General features: G+C 42.1%; 1 protein-coding gene across 1 annotated transcript in view; it reads left to right on the forward strand.

The window, feature by feature from the left end:
• The first annotated feature begins 3,153 nt into the window (after positions 1-3,153).
• Positions 3,154-27,932, forward strand: part of PDK3 (pyruvate dehydrogenase kinase 3) — an 80,406-nt gene continuing 55,627 nt past the window's right edge. The window contains exon 1 of the mRNA XM_050777370.1: positions 3,154-3,494. Coding sequence (XP_050633327.1) covers positions 3,389-3,494 — 106 coding nt within the window. The 5' untranslated portion in view covers positions 3,154-3,388. The remainder of the gene's footprint in view (positions 3,495-27,932) is intronic.

Here is a 27,932-nt window from a genome sequence, read left to right on the forward strand (position 1 = left end):
CTGATCTTTTCTTTTTTTTTTATTTTTTATTTTTTATTTTTGAGACGGAGTCTTGCTTTGTGGCCCAGGATGGAGTGCAATGGTGCAATCTCGGCTCACTGCAACCACTGCCTCCAGGGTTTAAGCAATTCTCCTGCCTCAGCCTCCCAAGTAGCTGGGATTACAGGTGTGCGCCACCACGCCCGGCTAACTTTTGTATTTTTGGTAGAGACGTGTTTTCACCGTGTTAGCCAGGCTGGTCTCGATCTTCTGACCTCGTGATCCGCCCGCCTTGGACTCCCAAAGTGCTGGGATTACAGGTGGGAGCCACCATGCCCAGCCTCTTTTTTTTTTTTTTTTGGAGACTGCATCTCACTTTGTCACCCAGGCTGGTTTGCAGTGGTGCAATCTTGGCTCACTGCAGCCTCCACTTCCTGAGCTCAAGCTATCCTCCCATCTCAGCCCTCCAAGCAGCTAGGACTATAGGAGCACACCACCATGCCCTGCTAATATTTTTGTATTTTTAGTAGAGACGGCGTTTTGCCATGTTGCCCAGGCTGGTCTCCAACTCCTGAGCTCAAGCCACCTGCCCACCTCTGCCTCCCAAAGTGCTAGGATTAGACGGGGGTGAACCACTGCGCCCGCCCCAAGAGTTTGCATTTCTAACAAGTTCTCAGGTGATGCTGCTGCCGCAGGTCCAGGGATTTCACTTTTGAGAGCCACTGGGAGTGGGGTCTGCACAAGACCTTGGTGTGTACAAGGAGTTGAAAAAAGTTCATCAAGATCTATTTATCAACACACTGGTGTCACTTCTGGCCTCTGCAAGTTATCATGAAAGTATTAGGTAAAAATACATGCATTGCTGTACACAAGAGGTACAGTACCTTGTATTTATATTACATATGGTTTATTTCATTTGACTGTCACAAATGCCAGGGAGATTAATCAGGTATCTTAATCTGACATAAAAATATCCACAACGCAGACAGGCTAGGTGACCTTAGCCTCGTCTGAGCACATTTTACATTATATCGGGCTCTTTCATATTGTTCCCAACTTCTAGGACTTTGTCACCTTTTGGAGAAGCAGAAATAAAATTAGGCACATGAAAGTTTAAATAATCAAATCAACAGAATGGATTTTAAGTAGCATTTTGTGCAGTGGAAAAGGAAGAAGTGAAACAAGCGATTTGCAAGCTCAGAAAGATCAGCGCTGTGTTGCTTAGGCTGAGAAAATCTCCCTCTCAACAAGTATCCAGCTTCTTCCTGCTCACTGACGACTGCCACCAATTACCGCTCCGCTTCCAGGTAGCCCCTGAGAAGCACTTTAGGAACCACAGGCCACTGGTCTTCTCTTTGTCTGCCCATGCACACCAACTGGATTACTTAGCTCTTCTGGTAAAGCTCCTGGTTAAAGAAGTTGTTAGTATGTCTTTTTTAATGCTTTGATTTAATTTGAATGGAAAAGACATGGTAGTCTACATACCACTACCAAGATGACCAAGATGTTCTTGAAAATCCAAAAGTCTAGAAGACCACTGGATGTCTTTTTTTTTTTTTTTTTTTTGAGACAGAATCTTGTTCTGTCACCCAGGCTGGAGTGCAGTGGCACAATCTCGGCTCACTGCAAGCTCCGCCTCCCTGGTTCACGCCATTCTCCTGCCTCAGCCTCCCGAGTAGCTGGGGCTACAGGGGCCCGCCACCACGCCCGGCTAATTTTTCATACTTTTAGTAGAGCTGGGGTTTCACCATGTTAGCCAGGATGGTCTCAATTTCCTGACCTCATGATCCGCCCGCCTTCGCCTCCCAAAGTGTTGGGATTACAGGGCGTGAGCCTCTGCGCCCGGCTGATGTCTTTTACTGTGTATGTTACTTTTCTTTGCATTCAGACTAGAGATGCAACTATTTTATTAAGCAAAGAATTGGTTGCATAAACATCCACTGAGGGCACAAAAGCTAAATAGCTACCCAGCAATAATTTCATACAGTGAGAAAACTAATCCAATCAGAGACCTGAGGAGTGGTTTCCAGTCACATTTGTACCTTTCCTTAAAGAACATTCTTCCTGTCCTTTTAGTTACATATGTTTATATTTACACATTGCAAAAAAAAAAAAAAAAAAAAAAAAAAAAAAAAAAAGGTTTGGTGGAAATGGCTAAAGTAAGCGGTAGTTTATTCACTCATAATAGGAAATAACAATTTCATATACTGAGCCCTGAGTTCAAGTTCACTTTTTTTTTTTTTTTGAGAGGGGGGTTTGGGTATGTTGCCTAGGCAGATCTTGAACTTCTGGGCTCACGTGATCCTCCCACCTCTACCTGCAGGGTCGTTGGGACTATAGGTGCATGCCACCATGCCAGGCTCTCAAGTTCACTTGAGATAAACAATACCCAACACTGTGTAAGCATAGACTCCTGTCCAAAAGTGGTGGTGAAGCGTGAAGGGAGCTGTCCTATGGTGGTGGTGTAGAGAAGGCGTATGAAAGAAAGTGTCAGTGACCTTACATTTGATCCTTTCCAATGGTAGTAGTGGGGGGAGGTATGAAACAGAGTCAGTGACCTTGCAATTATCCTGTCCACTGGCACTGGGGAGGTAGGGGATGTTAGTGACCCTTGACCTCACAATGGATCCCGTCCAACGGTGGTGGGGGGGAGACATGAAATGCAATTAGTGACTTAATCTTGTGAGGGAAGGAGGGGCAAGGAGCCACGAAAAAGAGAATCAGCGACCTAACAATCCAGTCCAAAGGTGTTCCAAAGGTGTTCTCTCCGGAGTGAGGCAGGGAGGTGGGGGTGGGGCTGGGCCATGAAACAGAGTCTAGTTAGGCCGTAAAATCTAAGTGTCAAGACGCAGTGAACTGCAAGTCCTCCTCCCTGAAAAGGCGCCTGCGGTTGAGAAGGGTCTTGAGCAGCTCGGAGGATCGGATTCCGGTCTCCCGGCCTCTTCCCAGTCCGCAGGCACCTCGGCTACCTTTCGGCAGTGGAGAACTCAGCCAGGGGCGGAGCCGAGAGCGGCTGCACTTGCCGGGCTGGGCTGAGTTCCACGAGCCAGAGAGCTGGGGCTCTGGCGCCGCGCCGGGACAAAAAAAGAAACGTCACAGAGGCGGCGGCGGCCAATCAGTGGAGGGCGCGCGCGGCCGCGTGCCCCTCGCGCTCTTCGCCGCCCCTCGCGCGCCGCGTACGTGCAGCAACCGACTCCGCCCAGCGAGGCGGAGCCTAGGGAAGCCGCGGGCGGCCGGCCGCGGTCCGGGAGCTGTTGCTGCTGCTGCGGCGGCTGCACCGGCGGCACCGAGGCCGAGATCGAGGTCGGGGTGCGCGCTTAGCAAACGTGCCTTATCCCTGCGGCTTGGCTGCGCCAGCCCTTGCGGCCACCCGGGCGTCTAGGCTGGTCTGTGCGCCGCCTCGGCGAGGATGCGGCTGTTCCGGTGGCTGCTGAAGCAGCCGGTGCCCAAGCAGATCGAGCGCTACTCGCGCTTCTCGCCGTCGCCGCTCTCCATCAAACAGTTCCTGGACTTCGGTGAGTACGAGGCCAAGGGTTCCCATGGGCCCGGGGCCGCCGCCATTCAGGCTGCCACCCCAGATCTCCGCAGCTTCGGGGTAAAGTCCGTGGGAACCGCAGGCGGGGCTAGGGGATATCCGGGGGGCTCTCCTGAGGCTCGGATTTCGGGGCGTGGAGGGGCAGGGCCTGGCCCCCTCGCACCCAGCCTGGGACTTACCCAGAGACACAGAAACGGCGTCTCATTGCAGGACCCTCATCGCAGGCGAGACTCCCCAAACCTGCCATCGTTAGCTTCACATCTATTTGACACAAACCTCACAGCCCTTAAAACTTCAGAACGAGACGTGGGTGGCTTTTTAATGTTTTTATTTTTAGATTTTTTTTTTTTTTGGTTGGGTAAGAACTGTTTAGAAATACCTTGAGGTTGAATAAATTATGCAACGGCATTTTTTCCCTTTTCTGCTCTAAGGTGTTGCTGTGTGGCTGGAGTGGCAGGACTCGAACTGTTGTCTTCATCAGGTTATGTTAAAGCAGTTAGAGGCCTGCACTGCAGACGCCTTAGGTGCTTGGGAAGAGCGGACGCCTGGGTTCGTAGCATCAGAGCAGGGTCTAATACAACTCTGGCTTTAGTGCCAGCACCTTTCGTTTCTCTTCTCCATTGGTGTCCCACCCACATTTCCCCGTCCGGTGGGCTGGTGGGCGGCTTTCACGGATTGAGGTGGGACCAAAGAAGATCCGGGTTCCCAGCCTGCCTCAGGCCTAGCTGAGATGGGAATAGATTCCACCACCTTCTGTTAACTGGATCATGTTTCCCCAGAAAACGAAGGAGCTGGTTGTGAAACACCTAAAAGTAAAACGCATGCATTGAGGTATCAGAATGGAACTCAGCATCCCTGAAGGAAAATAAATCCAGCAGCAAAGATGTTCTAAGCTCTCGAGGGGAAATTGTGGGGTGTCTGTTAATTTAATGAATTTTGTGTAAATGTCAAGGGTGTCAGTGATAGTGTCAGTTGGGCATAAAAACTAAAGTGCCAAGGAGGTAGAACATTTGAGGAAGACCTGATATGCAAAAAGTGATGTCCATACTTTTTTTTTTTTTGAAAAGCTAGGATAGGAAGAGAGGAATAGGTTAAAGTTGAGACCAAATTAAAATTTTAGAAACCAATTTGCCAGAGAATGATGATGAAAGTCAAAGTTCAATGAGACATTGATCTTTGTGTCTTAAAACTTCACTCCCAAAAGCTGTTGGTAGTTTTACTTACCGTCTTGAGAACTGTAGAGGTTTGAGGCAGTTTCTGACTTTGGAGTTTAGAAAGTGTTGCTGTTGCTATAAATATAGGCACGTTTTCCATCTTTTAGGTTTAGGGAAGATTCTGAAGGTATCAGCCTTTCATTAGTGTAAACTGAGACAGGATAATTCACAATAAAAGGAACAAAAGGAATCCAGAAACGCCCAGTTCTTCCCCCCTCAAAGTTTAAGTGATAGCTCCAATAGCCAGCCAAAATTTTGGTTAGTTGATTTCCATAGCAGCTAGTGTCTACCCGTGTTAATAGGTATTTTGGCAAGGATGTTATGTGAGTAGGAAAACCACAGTGGAGGATATTGTTATCATGGAAAACCTGTGGGGCCAGTATCTGGAAACAAATGTTCTAATTCTGGCTCTGCCACTAGCTCAGAATGTGCCCTTGACTAAGTGACCAAACCTCACTTGGGGTTCATTTTCCTCATTGATAAAATGAGTAGATTGTATCAGGCGATCTTTAAAAGCACAGCTCACCACTCTACGATTGTGATTTCAAAGGAGAAGGCATGAACTTTCTAAAAGAAAACTACCAAATCTTTTGATAGATATTTCCTATAAAAGTCTTCTGATCTATTTTGGGAGGGGTGGAGGGATTCACTAAGGTCATGAGAGAAGCATAATAACTTAAGGGTTTCCTTCAAGTGCTAGATATAGTTGTAGTGGAATTTGCTAGAAGTGACAAGACTAGTTTGTAACACCCAGAGATGAATCAGGTTCTAATCAGCCTATCTTTAATGACAGGACAACTAAAAGAAGGGAGTTGTTGCAAAAAGTCCATCTCTACTTCTACTTTTCTCTTAGTTCTGTCTCTTCATAGCAGTTCTATTTTGGCAAGTAATGTGGGAGTTGGAGAATTCAGAATGGGTGTGGGATATTTTTAAGGTGAGGAGAGAGGAGGAGGGAAGAGGCTACATGCCCCTGTATGATTAGAGAAAACTGCAGGAGAGGGCCAACTCAGACGCTGAAAGCGCCAGGTAGCGGGCAGTGGATAAGTGAATGAAGCCAACGAGTGGAGGACTGTGACAAATCCCTGGTATATGGCTAGCTCCAAAGGGGCAGCTGATTGGCACCAATTCAGTATATTTCAAGATAACTTTGGCATAAACAAAATAGATGGATGGATCAAGTTGGCCCACAGGCTACTAGTTTATGAACTTTATGCCTTTCTCCATGAGTACTTTACAAATGGGACATACATTTTGACTAGAGTAACTAGACAGGGACCAGAGAAAGGAGATACATAGGATATACACAATTTGTTACAACCTTGGTAAATAGGCTTTCTTATGGGAATGTACCACACATCAGTAAGTGAGATTATTTCCCGTGTTCAAAAGTGGAGGCTAAAACTGGTTGTTACTTCAGAAGCAGTGATTTTATTTTAAAGCAGGGGTTCCTGAGCCTCAGCACTCTTGCCATTTCAGGCCAGGTAATTTTGGTAGGAACTGTCTTGTGCACTGTGGGAAGTTGAGCTACATCCCAGGCCTCTACCCACTAGATGCCATGAGCACCTCCCACTCCAAGTCGTGACAACCAAACATGTCTCCAGTCATTGCCAAATGTCCCCTGGGGGAGCAAAATGTCCACTGGACTTCTGTTGAATCACTGTTTGGAAGCGTTTACTTGAGTGGTTTTCAGGCCAGGGCCTCATACTCTGAATTTTTGTTGTAAATGATCTGGGGGTGCTAGGGGTGGAGAGCAGAACATTGGTATTTTTAGGAGATCCCCCTGTCATTCTAAAGCATATCCAGGGTTAAGCATCATTAATCAGATGATCTGTCTGATCTACTGGCCCCCTTTCATCTATGTGCAGTATTTTTCTCTATGCTTTTTAAAATAATGAAAGTTTCTTGAACTCCATCTTGACTTGAAATATAGCCTGCCACACAGTTAGCAAATATAGCAAGAATAACAAGTGTTCTAAATGGATTTTTAATTTATAATGGCAATAGTACATTCCAAATGGTGGCATTTTTAAAAATGAGATTTTTATTTTGGGCCTAAGATTACAGCCACATGGTTCCAAATTCAGAAGGTGCAAAAGGACACAGAAAAGCCTACTTCCCACTTGTGCCCACTGGCCTCCCCTTTTTTTGCATAAATGACAGTTTATACCTTTGTCTGTACCTTGTTTTTTGATCTTAATACCTTAGAAACAGACCTTTGTATATCTGTACCTGCAGAACTTTGTTTTTCCTTTTTATGTCTTCTGAGAATTTGGTTATATGAATGTACTAGAATTTATTAGCCAACTTTCCCTATTGATGGCTACAATTAATAGGTTGTTTCTAGTCTTTGCTATGGCAACCTGCCCTCCAGTGAATTATTATACGCATTGTCATTTCATGCATGTCCGGGTTTATATATAGGACAGATTCCTAAACGTGAGATTGCTACATCAGCAGGTATGTGCATTTGTAATTTTGACGAACATTGTCAATTGCTTTCCATAAAGGTTGTCTGTTTTCCCCCTCGCTAGAAGTTTCTGAGAGTACCTATCTTCCTACGCCTTCACCACATTATTGTCAAACTTTTGATTGGTAAAAAAAATGGTATATCTAGATAGAATTTTTTTCTCCTTGATTAAAGATGTCTTTATTTTAGTTTTTTATTATGGAATTAAAAAAAAAAAAAAACTTAGGCGGGTGCCTGTAATTCCAGTGCTTTGAGAGGCCAAGACAGACGATGGCTTGAGATCGGGAGTTTGAGGTCAGCCCTGGGCAACATAGCGAGATCCTGTCTCTTAAAAAAAAAAAATTAGCCAGGAGTGGTGGTGTCACACACCTGGGGTCTTAGCTACTCAGGAGGCTGAGACAGGAGGATGGCTTGAGCCCAGATTGAAGCTGCAGTGAACTGTGTTTGTGCCACTGCACTCCAGCCTGGGGGGATGCACATTTATAGGTAAATACATACATAAATTTTATTGTGTATAATTAAGGTATACAACATGATGTTATGAGATACATATAGTTAAAAGGTTACTACAGTGAAACAAATGAACATATCTATCTCACTTAGTCACCCTTTTTTATTTTTGTGGCAAGGTCAGCTAAAATCTACTCATTTAGCATGAATCCCATATACAGTACAATTTTATTATCTATTATATATTCTTCATGTTGTGCAATAGATCTCTAGACCTTAAACATTTACAGAAGTAGAGAGAATAGAATGATGAACTCCTGGGTTTGTTTTATTGATATCCATGTGCTGTTTGTCTGTAGATGTTGTATGTGTGGTCTGTTAGATTTTCTTATCAATGTCATGGTTGTTTCAAAAAGATAAATTTTTGTTTTCAAGAAGATAAATTTTTTTCTTTTTCTATGCTAAGACTAATTTATCTTTTGAATTATCTGTTTAAAGATTTGGTAGAACTTCATATGAAAGTGTTTAAACCTGTATGTTTTGGGGAATTTTGCTCTCTGACAGCTTTCTCTATTCTGTGTTATTGATCTCTGTAGATTTTCTGTCTCTTCTAGAGTCTATTTTGATATATTTTTCTTGAAAATTATCCTACTTGGTCAGGCTCGGTGGCTCACGCCTGTAATCCCAGCACTTTGGGAGGCCAAGGCAGGTGGATCACATGAGGTCGGGAGTTTGAGACCAGCCTGGCCAACATGGTGAAACCCTATCGCTACTAAAAATACAAAAATTAGCCGGGCATAGTGGTGGACACCTGTAATCCCAGCTACTGGGGAGGCTGAGGCAGGAGAATTGCTTGAACCCAGGAGGCGGGGGTTGTAGTGAGCCAAGATCATGCCCTTGCCCTCCAGCCTGGGTGACAAGAGTGAAACTGCATCTCAAAAAAAAAAAAAAAATAAAAATAAAATAAAATAAAATTATCCTACTCATTGAGGTTTTTAAGTCAGTTTGGATAGCTGAGATAGTTGTCATTGAACAGTCTTAATTTTCCCTGTGACATTTGTCCCCCCTTCTTCTTAAGTTAGTTGTTTTTTATTTGGTTGGATTTATTAGTTTTATGACTTTTGTTATCTAGTTTATTGTCTGATTTAACTTTAATAATTCCCTCTGATCTCAGGTTTATTTTGCTCTTTTAAAAATTAGGTGCTTTCTGTTCTCACTCACAAGTGGGAGTTGAACAATGAGAACACATTGACACAGGGAGGGGAGCATCACACACCAGGGCCTGTCAGGAGGTTGGCGGGTAGAGGAGGGATAGCATTAGGAGAAATACCTAATGTAGATGACAAGTTGATGGGTGCAGCAAACCACCATGGCATGTGTATACCTATGTAACAAACCTGTATGTTCTGCACATGTACCCCAGAACTTAAAGTATAAGAAAATAAAATTAAATGCTTTCTTCTTTGTTTTGTTTATTTCAGTGTTTAAGGTTAGTTATTCCTCTGAGCACTGCTTTAGCAGCTGATGTGTGTGTATTTGGTCCTTTTTCTCTTAGCTCTTCTGCATCTTCAGGTTTTTATTTTCCTATGAATGAAGAGTTGTTTGAGGGAGTTTAAAAATTTCCAGTGAAGATGCATTCTGTATTTTAATTTTATTTATGTCTAGTTTTGTTGCATTGTGATTACAGAATGTTGTCTGAATTATTCTCTAATTTATTGATGTTAACTTTGAAGCTCATTATATGGTTGTTTTCTGTGAGTGTTCTTTGGGCAGCAAAAAAAAGGTTATACTCTCTTCTCAGGTTGCAGAGTGTGATATATCAGCTCTGTAATATGATGTAATTTAGGTTTTGTGTAACTTTACTTTTTTTATCCACCTGATTTGTCATGGATCAAACACAAGAGAAGTTAAAGCCTCCTAATAATGATTCTCTTTCTCCATATAGCTCCTATAGATTTTGCTTTATGACTATCAGTGTTATGTTTGATGCTTATTAACTCATGTCCTCGTTGTGAGATATGCCCATTAGCATTAGAGTGCTGCCCTTTTACTAGTTGAAGGCTTTTTGGCCTGGATTCATCCTTATTTGACATTGAGATCTAGTTCCCTATTTTCTTGTTTATATTTCCTGGGATGGCATTGCCATCCTTTTATTTTCAGTTTTTCTGAATTACTTTGCTCTAAATATGTCTCTAAATGTAGTGTAAAGTTGGGTTTTGCTTTGTGAATGAATCTTTTTCATGCGGTAAGTTTAACCTATTTATACTTACTGATATGATAGATCTGTCATCTGTAATGGTCCACATTTGTAATGTTCTGTTGCTTTCTGTTTTTAATACCTCAGTTTTCCTATGTTATATATTTGCTTTGTTTTGCCATATTTATTTTAATAAATAGCTAGGCTTGAATTTTTGGTTCTAGTGGTTATCTTTATAGTTATTACTTTATTTCTATAGACCTTTGTCCCATATGGGTCACTACCTGTCAGCTATGAGACCTTTGAGCACTTGAAATGTGGTCGAAAAACTGAATTGACTCAATTTAAATTTAAAACGGATACTTGATTCAGTTAATTTTTACATCTGTGTGGAATATTTTGGATATGTAAACCCACTTTATCACCTGTAAATTTTATGAAATCTCTTTATAGGTCAATTATTTTTGATAGAAATTTAGCCTCTGAATTGAGATGTGCTTTCAGTATAAAATACACACTGGATTTCAAAGACTTAATGTAAAAATCGTAAAATATCAGTACATCTTATATTGATTGCATGTTGAAATGGTAATATTTTAGATATGTTGGGTTAAGTGGAATATTATCAAAAACTTTATTTCTTTTTTATGTTGTGGCTACTAGGACATTTTAAATTATATATATGGCTCACATGTTTCTTTTGTTTGTTTGTTTGAGACGGAGTTTCACTCTTGTTGCCCAGGCTGGAGTGCAATGGCGCGATCTTGGCTCACCACAACCTCCGCCTCCCAGGTTCAAGCAATTCTCCTGCCTCTAAGTAGCTGGGATTACAGGCATGCGCCTCCATGCCCAGCTAATTTTGTATTTTTAGTAGAGGCAGGGTTTCTCCATGTTGGTCAGGCTGGTCTTGAACTCTCGACCTCAGGTGATCCGCCCTCCTCAGCCTCCCAAAGTGCTAGGATTACAGGCGTGAGCCACCGTGCCCGGCCTGGCTCACATATTTCTATTGGACAGTGTGGCTTCAGATAAATATATGTCAATTCCTTATTGGGAGCAGTGAAAACATCACATTTTAATGTTCAGAATAAACATTTATTGAATTTATTTTATTTATTTATTTATTTACTTACTTACTTATTTGAGACAGGGTCTTGCTGTGTCGCCCAGGTTGGAGTAGTGGCGTGGTCTTGGCTCACTGCAACCTCTGCCTCTCAGGTTCAGGTAATTCTCCTGCCTCAGCCTCCCGAGTAGCTGGGATTACAGGCGTCTGCCATCACACCTGGCTAATTTTTGTATTTTTAGTAGAGATGGTATTTTTCCATGTTGCTCAGGCTGGTCTCGAACTCCTGACCTCAGGTGATCCACCCGCCTCTGCCTCCCAAAGTGCTGGGATTACAGACATGAGTCACTGTCCCTGGCCTGAATTTATTTCCTTAAATATAACTTTCACATGTCTTGTTCCATATTTTTTTTCTGTAAACCTCTTTGGAATTTTGGATCAATTTATTGTTTTTCACTGGCAGTTAATATTATGGTGGCTCCTTGTTATATTTGCCCAAATTTGAGTTCTCTTTCCCTTAAGCAGTTGTGATAAATTAAAAATTCTCTTAATTATATAAGAAAAGGAGAAGTTGGACTATTATGGCATAAAGATAGAACCTTCTGAATGTTGAATGAGTTGGTAGGAAATGATTCACATTTTCTTTTGGACTTGCTTTTCATCTTCCAGTCTCGCCCTGTCGGCTTCTGGTTCCCGTGTTAACCACTTTTGTCCCCTCCCTGCGGACTGACCTCCCATTTGTTTGATTTTCCAGTTACTTTTGCACAGCCACACTTGCATTAAAGAGATTTTGCTCCTGCCTCCTTTTCTTAGATTTTATCCTCATTGTCTCTTTCCAAAGGACAGGCACTTACCTCTTCTTTGTAACCTCTCACAGCTTCCTCAGCTCAGCTTGCTTTGCAGAGTGGGTGCTACATGAATGGCAACTACTGATGGCATGCCTGACTCCATATTGAGGTTATTAAACATTATGTCACTTTCATTTAGTCAGTTATATAAGGTTATTTATTTATTTTATTTACTTATTTTGAGACGGAGTCTCACTGTGTCGCCCAGGCTGGAGTGCAGTGGTGCCATCTCGGCTCACTGCAACCTCCGCCTACTGGGTTCAAGCAGTTCTCGTGCCTCAGCCTCCTGAGTACCTGGGACTACGGGCATGCGCCACCACACCTGGCTAATTTTTGTATTTTTAGTAGAGACGGGGTTTCACTGTCTTGGCCAGGCTGGTCTCGAACTCCTGACTTCAGGTGATCCACCTGCCTCTGCCTTCCAAAATGTTGGGATTACAGACGTGAGCCACTGTGCCCAGCCAAGTTTAAACTTCCATAGTGTCCCCACATGTAAATATAGCACCTCTCAAATAAAACCATCAGAAAGCAGATTGTCTGACAGCCCTGCCATCTTTTTACAAAACTTCATATTTTGATTTCTGTCATAATCACACTGGCTCTGTGAACCTCAGAGCCTTTAGCTCTTAGAAGGTAGCGGCCAGTTTCCCCATTCTTACTATTCTTAAAGTTTAAGGGCCCAGCCATCTTCTTTTCCTTTAGAAAGTATTTTAAGATACTTTGGAGATACTTTGGTTCCAAATGACTCCCTTTGCAAAGTCTTGTTTTTTTAAGTCATTTTGTTCCTCGAAGTCTGATCACCACTGGGGACAACAGTGATTGCGTTCTTGGAGAAAATGAAAAGGTTTTTTAAAAAATTATGTTAGGAAAAGGGAAAAACAATCTTGTTCTGCTTCTGAGTGTGTTTATTTTGTACCTTTACATATGTAAATGACAGATTTTTTTTTTTTTCCTGTAAGCAGTAGTTTTTCTACTACAAGGTGTCACCAGGAATTAGACCAACCTGTTTGGAGAAAGGAACCAACTATTCCAAAGTAAAGGGGAAGAGAAAAATTTAGTTGAGGGTAAAGATATCTAACTTGGCTTATTGCATCTTGACCAGCTTTTAAATTTAAATAAAGAATTGGTCCAGGCACTGCGGCTAATGCCTGTAATCCTAGCATTTTGGGAGGCTGAGGCAGGAGGATCACTTGAGTCCAGGAGTTTGAGACTAGCCTGGGCAACACAGTGAGACCCCTGTCTCTACAAAAAAAATTAGCCAGGCCTAGTGGTGCACCCCTGTGGTCCCAGCTACATGGGAAGCTGAGGTGGGAGGATCCCTTGAGCCTGGGAGGTTGAGGCTGCAGTGAGCTGTGATCGTGTCACTGCACTCCAGCCTGGATGATAGAGCAAGACCATGTCTCAAAAAAAGAAGGAGGGAGGGAAGTAGAAACGGAAGGAAAGAAGGGAGGAAAGGAAGGAAAGAAGGAGGAAGTGAGAGCTTTTTGGGCCTTTAAGATCTGATAAGGCTGCATTTTAACATGACGTGGTTTACCTGGCTCTGGGGCAGCTCTCAGGCACCAAAGTCACAGCTCTGGCCTCACTGTCTTTGTAGCACTTACGTTTTGTGTGCGTTTGAAAGTGGAGACAGCTGCAGTTACTGACCTATTGATAGTTGGGTGGTTTCCTCCCATTAAGCTTTTGGAAAATTGATCAGACTGTTGGCAAGATTTGGGAAACCTTGGTTTTGTTACTGGATGGAATCTGAAAATATCACTGCTTTTTCTTTTCCTTTATATATATAGGCATTCCATTATTTTACTTCCATGGTGATCTGATTTTAGAGTTGGGCAAATCCTTTTATTTTAGGAATACCCTGGTCTAAGAATGTCAACCTATAGCCTGAGGGCTGGCCACCTGTTTTTTTTTTCCTAATTAATAGACTGTTTTTTAAAAAGTACAGTCTGTCCTCTGTATCTGTGGGTTCCATATCCATGGATTCAATCAACCTCAGATAGAAAATATTCAGAAAAAAACTTCCACAAAATTCCAAAAAGCAAAATTTGAATTTGCCTCCTATTGAATACTATGTTGAATCCATGTAAATGAAATGATGTGTAGGCCTTGTAACTAGTCTAGAGATAATTTAAAGTATATGGAAGGATGTGCATAGGTCATATGCAAATACTCTAGGCCATTTTATGTAAGGGACTTGAGTATCCATGGATTTTGATATCCAAGGGTATCCTGGAACCAATCCCCCAGAAATACTGAAAGGCAGTTTTAGGTTTACAGCAAAATTGAGCAGAAGTACAGAGTGCTCACAGAACCCCTCCCCACCCCCAAACACAGTCTCTGCCACCATCAGTATCCTGCACCAGTGTGGGACATTTGTTATAATTGATGAACCAACATTGACCCATCATTATCACCTAAAGTCCATAGTTTACATTAGGGCTCATTCTTTGTGTTGCACGCTGTGGGTTTTGACAACTCCTGTTTTTGTAAATAAAGTTTTACTGGAACACAGCCATGCCCATTCATCACATATTGTTTGTGGCTTTTGTCCATCCACAACAGCAGAATTGAGTATTGACAGAGACTATATGGCCCACAAAGCCAAAAATGTTTACTATCTGGTCCTGTACAGAAAGTTTGTTGATCCCTGTTCTAAGACAAATCAGTTCCCTCTTTAAAGAACTGAGCAGTGATTGGTTTTAATGTCCATTTAAATGGTAAAGCTCTGTTTCTCCTGTATGCTATTAACAATAAACTTTGGCTATCTGGAGTGTGACTTTTGGGGTAGTGAAGACTTTTCCAGGTAATCGGGTGGTTTACCTATAGGATATCTGTCTCAGAGTGGAATTACCATATGAAAACCTTTGACATTTTATAGCTTTAATTTATCCAGGGCTGTCAGCAAAGTTTAACTGTATCAGTTTCTCCGTAACCCTGCCAAAATGAGGTTTTATGATTTTAATTGCATCATAGGTAACACAGGAATGAAAAGTGTTTTTTCCTTTGCTTGGGTTTTTTTTTTTTTTGTCTGCTTTTTGTTCTGTGTAAAGTGCTATTGGCCATTTTGTAACCAGAATCTGGAGATTTTATCATTTGCATAAATTCCTGTGTATATTTGGCATAGTAAGCTATTGTGCTGTGTAAGTATTGTTTCCTTTGGCAAAGTAATTATCAAAGTATAAAATTGAAGACATTTGGAAAGAATTGCTATATTACCTGTAATATAGGTAATTCATCTGTTTTTTGTGATAGCCCTTCCCGCCTTTGCCCATATATTTACATGTGTTAACATTGTATGTTGGTTTCCTTTTTATCTAGTGCACAGTCTGTGTTTTCATATGGTCAGTATCACCTATATCATTTACAGTGCTTTTATCATGGTCAGATTTGTCACCTATAGCAGAGTTTGTAAGTAGTTATTAAATCTCTCTGGAATCCATTGCCATTTTCTGATGAGCCTTTGTAGCTAACTTGTTTTTACCCTGTTCTACTGTGAAGTTGCCCAACAATTATTAAGACCTCAAGTTTTTCTCTTGAAACTTGGCTGTTTCTCTTTTATCTTGGCTGTTTCTCTTTGATCATATGCTAAGCTCTCAGAGTGGTTTGTATTTGTGGGTTCTAGTCAACACGGCAACTTTTCTGATTTTAACTAAATATCACATTTTAACTTTGTAATTTATGTTGAAATTTGGTGAGGGCAGTTCCTTATTTATTACTTTACACTTTAAATAATTTTTGCTTTTCTTGTGTACTAATTCTTCTTGATAAATTAGTCATTGTACACCTTGAATAGCATATCATCAAAAGTGTGCTAAGGGAACTGTGGGTGGGTTACATGGTGTTCTAGGGTTTCCATCTTTGTCATGTACTTGGCATTGAAACTGGCATTGAGGCCGGACTTGGTGGCTCACACCTGTAATCCCAGCACTTTGGGAGGCCAAGGTGGGCGAATCACTTGAGGTCAGGAGTTCGAGACCAGTCTGGCCAACATGGTGAAACCCCATCTCTACTAAAAAAATACAATACAAAACAAAAAATCAGCTGGGAGTGGTGGCTCACATCTGTAATCCCAGCTACTCGGGAGGCTGAGTCAGGAGAATTGTTTGAACCTGGGAGGTGGAGGTTGCAGTGAGCCAAGATCTTGCCACTGTACTCCAGCCTCTGTGACAGAACGAGACTCTGTCTCAAACAAACAAACAGACAAACAAAGGAAAAACTAGCGTTGAAGTATCTTCAGTTAGCCTATTTCGCTTTTATGGCAGGGAGGCTAGTTTACCACTCTACTTGCCTTCATGGGAGAGCTGGGTTTGATTGTGACCCATGGTGGATGTCCTTCATATCCCTCAAGGAGAACCCCGTTCTTGGTCATTGTCTCATCTTAACTCTGAGATTATACCTTTTGTCATAATGAATGGCACAAAAATTATAGTAAACGATTACATTTGCACAGGTCAGCATTTATATTCCCGCTAATTGAATACTTAGGGTTCTAACTCAGTGGTATGTTATTTCCCTAAGGGTCACCTAAACAGTTGTGATTTTATTTTCATTCTTGGACTTGATCTATGATTCTACTTAACCATTTGAGTTGTACCAGTGTTGCTTTCTCTCTTACCAGGGCATGGAGGTCAGTATATAATAGTCTCACTGTTGGGAAGAAATTATCATCTCTCTAACATTTTCCCACACCATGAAGTTAAATATTTCGCCATGTGTTGCTGGCCAGAAAACAGTAGGGCCTTTTGAAATTTGTAACTTACATATATTTTCCCACAATTGTTACATTTTCATAGACCAGAGAACACTCAGGCTTCTATCTGAACCTTTTCTTGGATCTGTTCTAGTAGGGTATAATGTTTCCTTAAACTTGCTAGCAGATATTTCTTAATACCTGCCTGTGGATTTTGTATAACTTTGGTTAATTTCTCCTCCTGATTCTGCAGTTAAATAGAAAGCAAAGTGGTTATTGCTATATTACTGTTCCTGCATTGGTCATGTAATGTGCTCGTGTGAGCACTTTATTTGTAATAGACTCTTCTGGGAGGAAGCTGCTTGTCTCAGGGAGTCTCCTGTTCTCTAGAAATTGCCCTTCATGGCCAGGGTACTGCTTCTTTTGTTAGAGCTCCTTACATATTCTCTACCCTGTTATCTCTGGCCTACATACTCCTATTCCTGTTTATTTGACCTGAGCTTGACTTCAGGGAAGCTATTGGAGAAGGAAATTAAAATGGACTCTTGGCCGGGTGCAGTGACTCACGCCTATAATAATCCCAACGCTTTGGGATGCCGAGGCAGGCAGATCACATGAGATCAGGAGTTTGAGACCAGCCTGGCAAACATGGTGAAACCCCATGTCTAATAAAATACAAAAAAAAATTAGCCAGGCATGGTGGCACTTGCCTGTAATTCTAGCTACTCAGGAGGCTGAGGCAGGAGAATTGCTTGAACCCGGGAGGCAGAGGTTGCAGTGAACCAAGATCGTGCCACTGCAGTCCAGCCTGGGTGATGGAGTGAGACTCCATCTCAAAAAAAAAAAAAAAAAAAGACTTTATATGGCACCTGAAAAAGATTCAGTAGATTCTACTAGCACTTCTGAGTACTTACCAACTAAAATAGGATAGCATCTCATTCTCCCAACAGCCATGCCCATTTTACCAATTAGGAAACTGAAGTTCTGAGCAGGTAAGAAAATGACTCACACATATAATAGATAGTAGAGCCACGTGTCTGCCTGCCTGATCGTCTTACCACCTCTTTATAGCAGAGAAAGTAAGTGAGGGATTGGGCGCAGTGTGTGAGCAAAACAAACTGGGGGAAAGGACCATCGAGTTCATTGTCACCACCTCTCAAGCATTACCACATCTTGAAGCACAGCCGTTTCTTTCTCGAGTTTGTTTAGTTTTTATCTTCCCCATTTAAGATCATCTAAAAGTGAAAAGGAAAAAAGAGAGCTGACACTGAAAAGTCTCTTACAGAGTACAAAGATGTTTGTGGTCAGTTTCCTATGAGGCTGAAATAAAACTCAAAGCTGAAAATAAAGACAACAGTACATGGGTAAATAAAAAATTGGGGATGCTTAATAGCCATTGTCTGGGCTTGAGTTCTTTGATTTGTTTACCCTCACTGAATTTTCTATGATTAGATGCTAGTCCATGGTTCTTAGGCCTGGCTGCTCATGAGAATCATCTGGGGAGCTCCTAAAATGAGTGACACCTGCTCCCCACATAAACCAATTAAATCAATCGCTGCGGGTAGGAGTCTAGGTGCTGGTGCTTTTGGGTTACCCAGGCGATTGTGTAACAATAGTCTTCCAGAGTTAAAACCACAGTGTTAGATCTGGTGAAATTTTTGCCCAAGAGCTATGAACCACTTTAGGGGATGGAGTCTGTAAGTGAGATGCCAAAGGTTAACACTGAAGTCATTCTGGAGTCCATCAGCATTAGTTGAAAGTTCTGGATTTGGAATGAAATGGAAACTAAGAAGCACTGGGAAATTGCCAAGGCATAGTCATTGCCTTTGAGGAGCTCATAGATAAATGAGAAGCTGGGACAAATACATAAATTTATATATGCTAGCCAGAAGGATGAATCATATGATTTTGTGGTATCTTTTCTGCTGTCCCTACCTCTCCCTTAAATGTTTTTGAAATAAGGGTGGTTTCTGGGAACAGGTAAGGTTTGTTAACCCAATTGTCCTTTATCCGAAATGTTGTTGGAGGCTTTCTGGATGGAGATCACGAAGAGAAGAACAAAATGTAAATGTGCATACCTTTTTTCTTTTTTTTTTTTCTTTTTCTTTTTTTTTTTTTGACGGAGTCTCCCTGTGTTGACCAGGCTGGAGTGCAGTGGCGTGATCTTGGCTCACTGTAAGCTCCGCCTCCCGGGTTCATGCCATTCTCCTGTCTCAGCCTCCTGAGTAGCTGGGACTACAGGTGCCTGCCACCTCACCTGGCTAATTTTTTGTATTTTTGGTAGAGATGGGGTTTCACCATGGTCCCGATCTCCTGACCTTGTGATCTGCCCACCTCAGCCTCCCAAAGTGGTGAGATTACAGGCGTGAGCCACCGCGCCCAGCGCCTTTTTCTTGACTTCCACCTTTTTTCCTTGGCTGTTTACTCCTAGCACTGCTTTCCAGAGTTGTCTTAGAATTTACATTAGTAGGCAAGGTTAGTGTATGATAAATAACTGTATAGAGAGACAAATAAAAATCTTAGCCTCTTAGACTAATTCTTTGGGAACTTGAGCTTAGAGAGTGATGTGGTTTGGCTCTGTGTCGCTACCCAAATCTCATGTTGAATTATGATCTTCAGTGTTGGTGGTGGGGCCTCGTAGGAGGTGATTGGATCATGGGGGCAGATTTACCCCCTTGCTGTTCTCATGATAACGAGAGAGTTCTCATGAGATCTGGTTGTTTAAAAGTGTGTAGCACTTCACCCTTTGCTGTCTCTATCCTGCCACCATGTGAAGATATGCTTGCTTCCCCTTCGCCTCTGCCATGCTTGTAAGTTTCCTCAGGCCTCCCCAGCCATGTGGAACTGTGAGTCAGTTAAACCTCTTTCCTTCATAAATTACCCAGTCTCAGGTAGTTCTTTCTAGCCACATGAGAACAAACTAATATGGAGATTATCCGTAATTTTCCCAATTTTACACATGAGAAAGTAGAAGCCCCACGTAAGGAAGAGACTGTCCCAATCATCAGCTAGTTGTTGGTATAACATCTTGGCCACCTCTTCCAAAGGGAACGAGAAATTATTCTTTTTATGAGGCCAAGGGAACTTACATTTGTGTGCCACTCTCTGCTAAACACAATAGTAGTTAGCTGTAATTCTCACCGCATCCACATAAAGTAAGTGTTTCCATTTTTTGGATGAAGAGTGTAAAGCTTAGATAGTTTAAGTCTCTTACCTAAGCAAAGTTAGGGGCAAAGCCGTGGTTAAAATTCAGGTAGAATGAGGTAGGTTGGTTTGTTTTTTGGAGACAGAGTGTTCCTCTGTCGCCCAGGCTGGAGTACGTGGTGTGATCTTTGGCTCACTGCAACCTCCTCCTCCAGGTTCGAGTGATTCTCCTGCCTTAGTCTCCTAAGTATCTGGGATAACAGGCACCTGTCACCACGCCTGGCTAATTTTTTTTGTATTTTTAGTAGAGATGGGGTTTCACCATGTTGTCCAGGCTGGTCTCGAACTCCTGACCTCAAGTAATCTGCCCACCTTGGCCTGTCAAAGTGCTGGGATTACAAGCAAGATTGAGCTTTTAAACCTATGCTCTTTTCAGTTTAACATAGTATACCATTGTCCCCAATGCAATTATTTATAGCAAATATAGTCTCTATTAGCAATGCTGAGGTTTTGTCTAAATTTATTCTGTTACACAATCAGGAAATGGTATAATCTAATGCTTATCTAATTTTATTATTTCAGAACTATCAGATTGATACATACTCCACTTACTTACAATGAAATAATTCTACTTCTGAAAACCGCTACTTGTTAGTCTGCATTATCATCTCTGGGAATATGAGAAGCAGTATATGCAGACTTGTACTCCAGTCTTAATTTCTGGTGCCTACCAGCAGCGTGAACCTGGGCAAATCACTTAATCCCACTATACTTCAGTGTCCTTATCTACAAAATAGAAATGCTAGTGGCTAATCATAGGATGGTTGCATTGATGACACTGAGAACGTATGGCATAGTGCATAGCACATGATAGGTGCTTGGTAGATGTTGGTTATGAATTTACTGTGAGAAGTTAGTGACAGCATTTCCTGGATGAAGTCAGCTTTCTGCTAAGAATAAAAACTGGGTAGGGAGCTCTTAACCTTGAATGTTAATTATCTTCAAGTTTGTTGGCTGAAGGTCTCAGTTGTATAAAACTGATCATTTTCTAAGAAACATAGCACTTTCAGCTCTTTTGTACTTTGAGTATGACTTGCTTTGGATTCTCTTTGATCACTGTGATGGCTAACTAAACAATTTGCCTCAGTTAACCTCAAATATGAGTACAGTGTGACCATTAGCTGTTCCTGCTTCCATGACAACAAGGCATCCTGTAACTCACCAATTTACCATTAGGACTAGATTTTAAACTCCCTTCTGGAATTAGGTTGATATGGATGCATGGCGGCTTTGGCTGCATAGTGCTTGTTACTCACATGCTCCAGCTGGTCACAGCTTTATTTGTGACATCTGTTCTGAACACATCATGTCTCTTCTTTTCCACTCTCTGGCCTGACACACCATATTGACTGTTACTGCCACTGTATTATTGTCTTCCTACCTCCCTTTTGGCTCTTCTCATGATCTTAAGGATTGAATACCCTTAACCAAATATATAGAATGAATTGACCTGTAAGAGGGATTTACCATTACCTACAAATGTTATCTTGAACCCCTGAATTTTATTTGCTATGTTAACTTTGTAACTGAACTTATTGGGTGTTTTAATTTTCAGTTGTGATCAGAGATTTTTTTTGTGTGTGTGTTTGTATGTGACACAGGCTCTCACTCTGTCACCTAGGCTGGAGTGCAGTGGTGCAATCTTGGCTCCCTGCAGCTTTGACCTCCCGGGCTCAAGTGATCCTTGCATCTCAGCCTCTGAGTACCCAGGACTATAGGTGCACACCACCACATCTGGCTAATTTGTGTATTTTTTGTAGAGATGGGGTTTCACCATATGCCCCAGGCTGGTCTCGAACTCTTGAGTTCAAGTGATCCTCCCACCCCGGCCTCCCTTTGGGATTACAGGTGTGAGCCACCACACCCAACCAGGAAATTTTTGTTGTTGTTGTTGAGACAAAGTCTCACTCTGTCGCCCAGGCTGGAGTGCAGTGGCATGATCTTGGCTCACTGTAACCCCCACCTCCCAGGTTCAAGCGATTCTCATGCCTCAGCCTCCCAAGTAGCTGGGAATACAGGCACGTGCCACCACACCTGGCTAATTTTTTTGTATTTTTAGTAGAGATGGGGTTTCACCATGTTGCCCAGGCTGGTCTCGAACACCTGAGCTCAAGTGATCCTCCCACCTTGGCTTCCCACTGGGATTGCAGGTGTGAGCCACCGTGCCCAGCCAGGAAATATTTATTGAATACCTACAATGTACCAGGTATTGTACTAATGGACTCTTCAATCTTTTGAGCAATCATGATACAGGACGTAGAACTCATAGAACTCAGTGACCGAGGCAGTGGCAGAGGGCATTGCCCTAGCGGAGGGCACAACTTCTGGGCCCACAGAGAAATCCATTCACAGCTTGCTTTGGCTTTGTTATACAGAGCAGCAGTTTTCTCACTAATCTGTGTAGATATATATTTCAAAAGAGCAGACAAACAGGATTTCTAAAGAGAGAGAGGATCAAGGGACTACTACCTTGATTAAGAACTCTGTCCCAATCACCTTGGTACCCCCTTTTCCTATCAGAAGAACAAAAATCATTACATGAAGGGTACCACAGGTATCAGACCCCATTAGGAAGCTCTGCATATAGTAGCATGTTTTGTATGAGATTTTTGTATTTTTTTTTTAAAGAATAGAACGATTCTAGTTATAGGAAGATTTTTATTAGTTAGTTTGCCGTATTTGCTTTATTTTTCCCTATTCCCCCCACCCCACATACACATGCTTTATGCTTTTTTGCTGAAGCATTTGAGAATAAATTGCAGACATCATGCCTCTTTACCCCTAGATACTTAAGTATGTATGTCCTCAGCTTAAGGGCATTCTCCTAATAACCATGATACAGTTATTACCCTTGGGGAATTCATCATTGATATAAAAATAAAATGGACCTCTAAATTTCCCTTAATGGGGCCAGGCGCTGTGGCTCACACCTGTAATCCCAGCACTTTGAGAGGCTTAGGCTGGTGGATCACCTGAGGTCAGGAGTTCGAGACCAGCCTGGCCAACATGGTGAAAACCTGTGTCTACTAAAAATACAAAAATTAGCCGGGCGTGGTGACGCACATCTGTAATCCCAGCTATTCAGGAGGCTGAAGTAGGAGAATCTCTGGAACTTGGGAGGAGCAGGTTGCAGTGAGCTGGGATCATGCCACTGCACTCCAGCTTGGGCGACAGAGCAAGACTCTGTCTCAAAAAAGTAAAACTAAAAAAAAAAATAAATTTCTCGTAACGGCTGCCGGTTCCTGTATTGGACAACTCTCGGGTCTAGAACACTCTCAGAAGGCACTGCAGCAGAGGCGGCTGCTGAGCATGGTGCTGCAGAGCCCAGGGTGGGGGGCAGGAGACTCCCACCTCAGCAACGCAGTAGACCAGTAGCGGGCAGGAGTGACAGGAAGGCTGGCTGGGTGCAAACAGGAGAATGAACTAAAAGTCTGTAGACAGAAGGGCCACCCTTTGTTCTGACCTTGAGACAAAACCTGACTGTCCATAGAAGAGTGCTTTAAAATATAATTTAGCAATAAATCATCTACAACCCCCCATTAACATCCTAGAGAAGATCACATTTTCCAAAGATGGCCATGAGGATACTTTTCTACAGTGTGACCTTGACACCTCTCTGTCAGGAGCGGGAGTCGAAATTTCCTTCTGGAGTCTGGGCAGGCCCTGGCTACTTAGCCTAATTGATTGTGTTAGACATAGGCCAGCCGTGTGACTTCTGAGCCTGGGTCATAAAAGGCCATGCGGCTGCTGTCTTTCACTGAAGTGATGGAAGGATCCAACTAGCCCGAGGCTGCCGTGATGTGAGGGAGCCCAGGAAGAGGCCACCCCAAGCTGCTCAGATGTGCAATCCTAGTTGCGAAGTCATCTGGCCCAAGCGTCAGACTTAGGAGTGAAGGGGCCTTCGGATGCTTCCAGACCCAAGATCTAGTCAACCTGCAGCCTTCGAGTTTTTCCAGCTGAGACCCAGATAAGCCATCCCTTCTGCGTTCTGTCTAAATTCCTGACTCACAACATCTGTGAGTGTCATAATAGGGACATTGGGCTGAAAGAAGGCATGTAATATCTGTATGCTTGGAGGCATTGAATTTGATAGGGAATAAAGTGTGTGTGAAGTCCCCAGTCTTTGGCTCTTTGTCTCTGAAGTTCTGACTTATTCTTTTTTTGGTTTTTTGAAATGGGGTTTCACTGTGTCACCTAGGCTGGAGTGCAGTGGCACAATCACAGCTCACTGCAGCCTCGACCTCCCAGCTCAAGTGATCCCCCTGCCTCAGTCTCCCAAGTAGCTGGAACTATAGTCACGCACCACCATGCCCAGCTAATTTTTTATTTTTTGTAGAGACTGGGTCTCCCTATGTTGCCTGGGCTGGTCTTGAGCTCTTGTACTCAAGCAGTCCTCTTGCCTCAGCCTCCCAAAGTGCTGGGATTACAGGCATAACTGACTCACTGTGATTAATAATAATAACCAAACCATGGTCTGGCCTAGAGTGGAGGCAGCCCCAAGTTTGGCAGATTCCAAATCTGTAACCTATTTTGATCTCTTCTTAGATTCAGGAATAAATTTTCTTGAACAAAGGAAAACTCTTAAGCTCTTAAGACAGTGAGAAACTGCTCATGAAGCAAAACAAACATTTTAAAAGTAGAAACTAAGTTTTTAAAAAAGGGATTCTTTGAAGGACATTCACAATCATTTGGTAGGTCTCCATTCACATGTCAGGTTGTTTCTTCTGAAGGACTATTCAATTAATCATTGTTTAACCCTAGTAAATCCAAAACTTAATGACTTATTCTTAAATTCAGTGTTTTCAACAGATTGAAATCTTATAACTACAACTGGAGAAAAGTTGAAGAGCTCACCTCCACACATGGACATAAACATGGGAAGAACAGACACTGCAAACTACTAGACAGGGGAGGGAAGTGGGCGTGGGTTGAAAAACCACCTGTTGGGTACTGTGCACACTACCTGGGTGCAACATCCCCATGGAACAAGCCTGTGCATGCACCCCCTGTATCTAAAATAAAAGTTGAAAATTTTTTTAAAAGAGCTCACCTTAAAATAATATGTTCTCAGTTATATTTTACAAATTTTAACATGGTTAATGGGAAAAATACATTGCCAACTCAGACATTTAGTTGGTGATATTAATGAAAAGCATTTATTTGATGATATTAATAAAAATTATCAGAATGAGCTGGATCATTCTGTTGGGTTTTTTTGGTGCCTTGCGAGTAATTTTTCCATGTATTACTCTTTATCTCATTATTGCCACTCCCAAACCACCCCCCAGCCCCCACCATCTGCTAAAGCTGAACAATGGACAAAGAAAGCCTTCAAGTAATCCAGACAGAGGAGACTCTACATTTTAGGAGGCATGGTCTCTGTTGATTGAAGACAGTGTAAAATATGTCCTTAGCCTCTGCTTTAATTAAAAGGTACTTATTGTCAATCGCTTGAACCTAGGAGGCAGAGGTGGTAGTGAGGTGAGATTCCGCCATTGCACTCCAGCCTGGGCAATAAGAGCGAAACTCCATCTCAAAAAATAAATAAATAAGTAAATAAAATAAAAAAGAAAAAGTTTCTTATTATCAGGTGACTTGATTAACTGAAGAAATAATTATTTTTTCTGCCGCCTGTAAATTACTCGAAAAGAGGATTAAAGCCAAGCCAGGGTTATCAGCCACTACGGAAACCAGGTGTAAAGAAATATGTCTGTGAGCTCCTGCTCGCAGGCGGCTAGCTAAACGCTCCTGGCTACCTCCTGGTCCAACCATCGGGAAGGCTCCCTGCATTAAATTGAAAGTCATTTGTATTTCTGTGTCTACTCATCCTAGGTCTTGGTGAATGTGAAGCTGTATGGGACCTTTCTAGACAAAGCAAATCATACCTTTTGCAAATACAGTAATTGTCTCCAGCTTCCCAATAAAAGGACAAAGTATAAAAAATAAACAGAGGCCAGGCACAGTGGCTCACGCCTGTAATCCTAGAACTTTGGGAAGCCGAGGCGGGTGGATCACCTGAGGTCAGGAGTTCGAGACCAACCTGGCCAACATGGTGAAACCCCGTCTCTACTAAAAATACAAAAATTAGCCGGGTGTAGTGGTGCATGCCTGTAATCCCAGCTACTCGGGAGGCTGAGGCAGGAGAATCGCTTGAACCCAGGAGGTGGAGGTTGCAGTGAGCTGAGATTGCGCCACTGCAGTCCAGCCTGGGCAACAGAGTGAGACTCTGTCTCACAAACAAACAAACAAACAAAGCAACCAGAAACAGAAGAGAATGAAAGGATCGTCAAACTTAAGAGAAAAACAGAAGAAATGCACATGAGTGTATTTGAGTCTAATGACCTGTTTGCATCCACTAAGTCAGAATTTTCCAAGCCCCCTCACCTGCTCCCTTTGTCATCTTTGAACTGATACCAGGGAAAACCTTAATTGGCAAATTTGAATGAGATGAAGTATATTGAGAAATGCAGAATAAAACTAGAAAGTCAAAATTAAGTAATGTGGAGAAGCCAAGTAAGTAGGGGAAAAATGAAGTCAAATAATTGGAAAGCAGAACTGGAAAATACACAATATACCAGAAGACTCATCAAAACAGAACCCTCTGACAAGGACATTCATTTAAAACCAAAATGTTTTTCTTGCTAAGTTCATTATTAAAAAAAAAAAATGGTTGTTAGAACCTTTTGATTTAAACTGAGTATCTGGCATTAATACATAGGAAAGATACTTTCAATGTATATGAAGAAAGCACAGAAAGATTATAAAAATGAGGCATTTCATACTTATTTTTAGGCTAACAAATTAACTAAAAAAGACTTATCCTCCTATTTAAGCTGGTATATAATTAAGGTATTTGAGTACAAATAATTTGTCCCTAAACTTCATGTAGAATGTAAGAGACAAAACCTGAGATTTTTCAACTACTCTTTTTAAAAAACACAAACTTCTGGACCAGGTGTGGTGGCTCACGCCTGTAATCCCAGCACTTTGGGAGGCCGAGGTGGGCAGGTCACTTGAGGTCAGGAGTTGGAGACCAGCCTGTGCAACATGGTGAAACCTCATCTCTACTAAAAATACAAAAATTAGCCGGGCATGGTGATGGGCGTCTATAATCCCAGCTACTCGGGAGGCTGAGGCAGGAGAGAATCGTTTGAACCTGGGAGGCTGAGGTTGCAGTGAGCCAAGATCGCACCACTGCACTTCAGCCTGGGCAACAGAGCGAGACTCTGTCTCAAAAAAAAAAAAAAAAAAAATCAACAACAAACAAAGAAAAAAACAAACTTCTGAAAGCATGATCTATTCTTTGAATAAATCATTGAGAAGCTACCATAGGTGAGGCACTATAATATGTGCTATGAGGGATACAGAGACAGATAAAAGTTTCTTTCCACATGAGTTTTATAACAGACTGATAATCCAAGGAAGCTTGAAGAAAATGCTTCCTGAAATTTGGTTCTCTAAGACCATGCCTAGTAGTTGAGTTTTAATTATTGCAGAATCATCAGATGAACCCAGGGAGTGGGTTCTCAGGGCTGACCAAGCAGTAACTGACAATTCGATTGTGTATCCCATGGCCTCAGACTATTCTGTTTGAGTATCATCAGCATCATTAGTGATTTCTATTTAATTAGCCTCTTTTCTAAGTTTTAAGAATATGTGACTGTTAAATATTGTGGTTTATTAAATTTTTATTTATGGAGATGGGAGTCTTGCTACATTGCCCAGGCTGGTCTCAAACTCCCGGCCTCAAGTGATCCGCCCATCTCAGCCTCCCAAGTAGCTAGGATTACATGCGTGAGCCACTGCCTCTGGTTTAAATGTTAAGCACATTTTAACCCTCACCAAATCTCTGTGAAGTAGATACTGTTCTTATTTTATAGGTGGTTATAATGAAGTTTAGAAGTGTAAAGAAACTTACCCCTGCTCATGAAGCTTGTGAATGCTCTAGTCAAGATTCAAACCCCAATCAAACTTCAGCACCTGACCTTTGTCATCACCAGCCCACAGGACCATAGGCTTTTCTCTGAATCCTGAACTCCAAAAAACTGAAAATTGAATTTCTTTTTCATATATTTGCTGCCAGAACTCATTTTCTAACAAAACCAGACCTGAACTGACTTGATTACATAGTCTTTATCGTACTTACTGGAGATGTTCATGTATTTCACTGCAGCTATGTTGTGGCTCTCTAATACTCTGTATTGTACAATGTATGGTATAGACTCCTTTTTATCTTCCTAAAATTGGAAAACCTTTAAATTCTGAAACCATCTAGATCTGCAACTTTCAGA

The sequence above is a fragment of the Macaca thibetana genome, chromosome X (genome assembly GCF_024542745.1).
Source record: "Macaca thibetana thibetana isolate TM-01 chromosome X, ASM2454274v1, whole genome shotgun sequence".
Lineage (NCBI taxonomy): Eukaryota > Metazoa > Chordata > Mammalia > Primates > Cercopithecidae > Macaca > Macaca thibetana.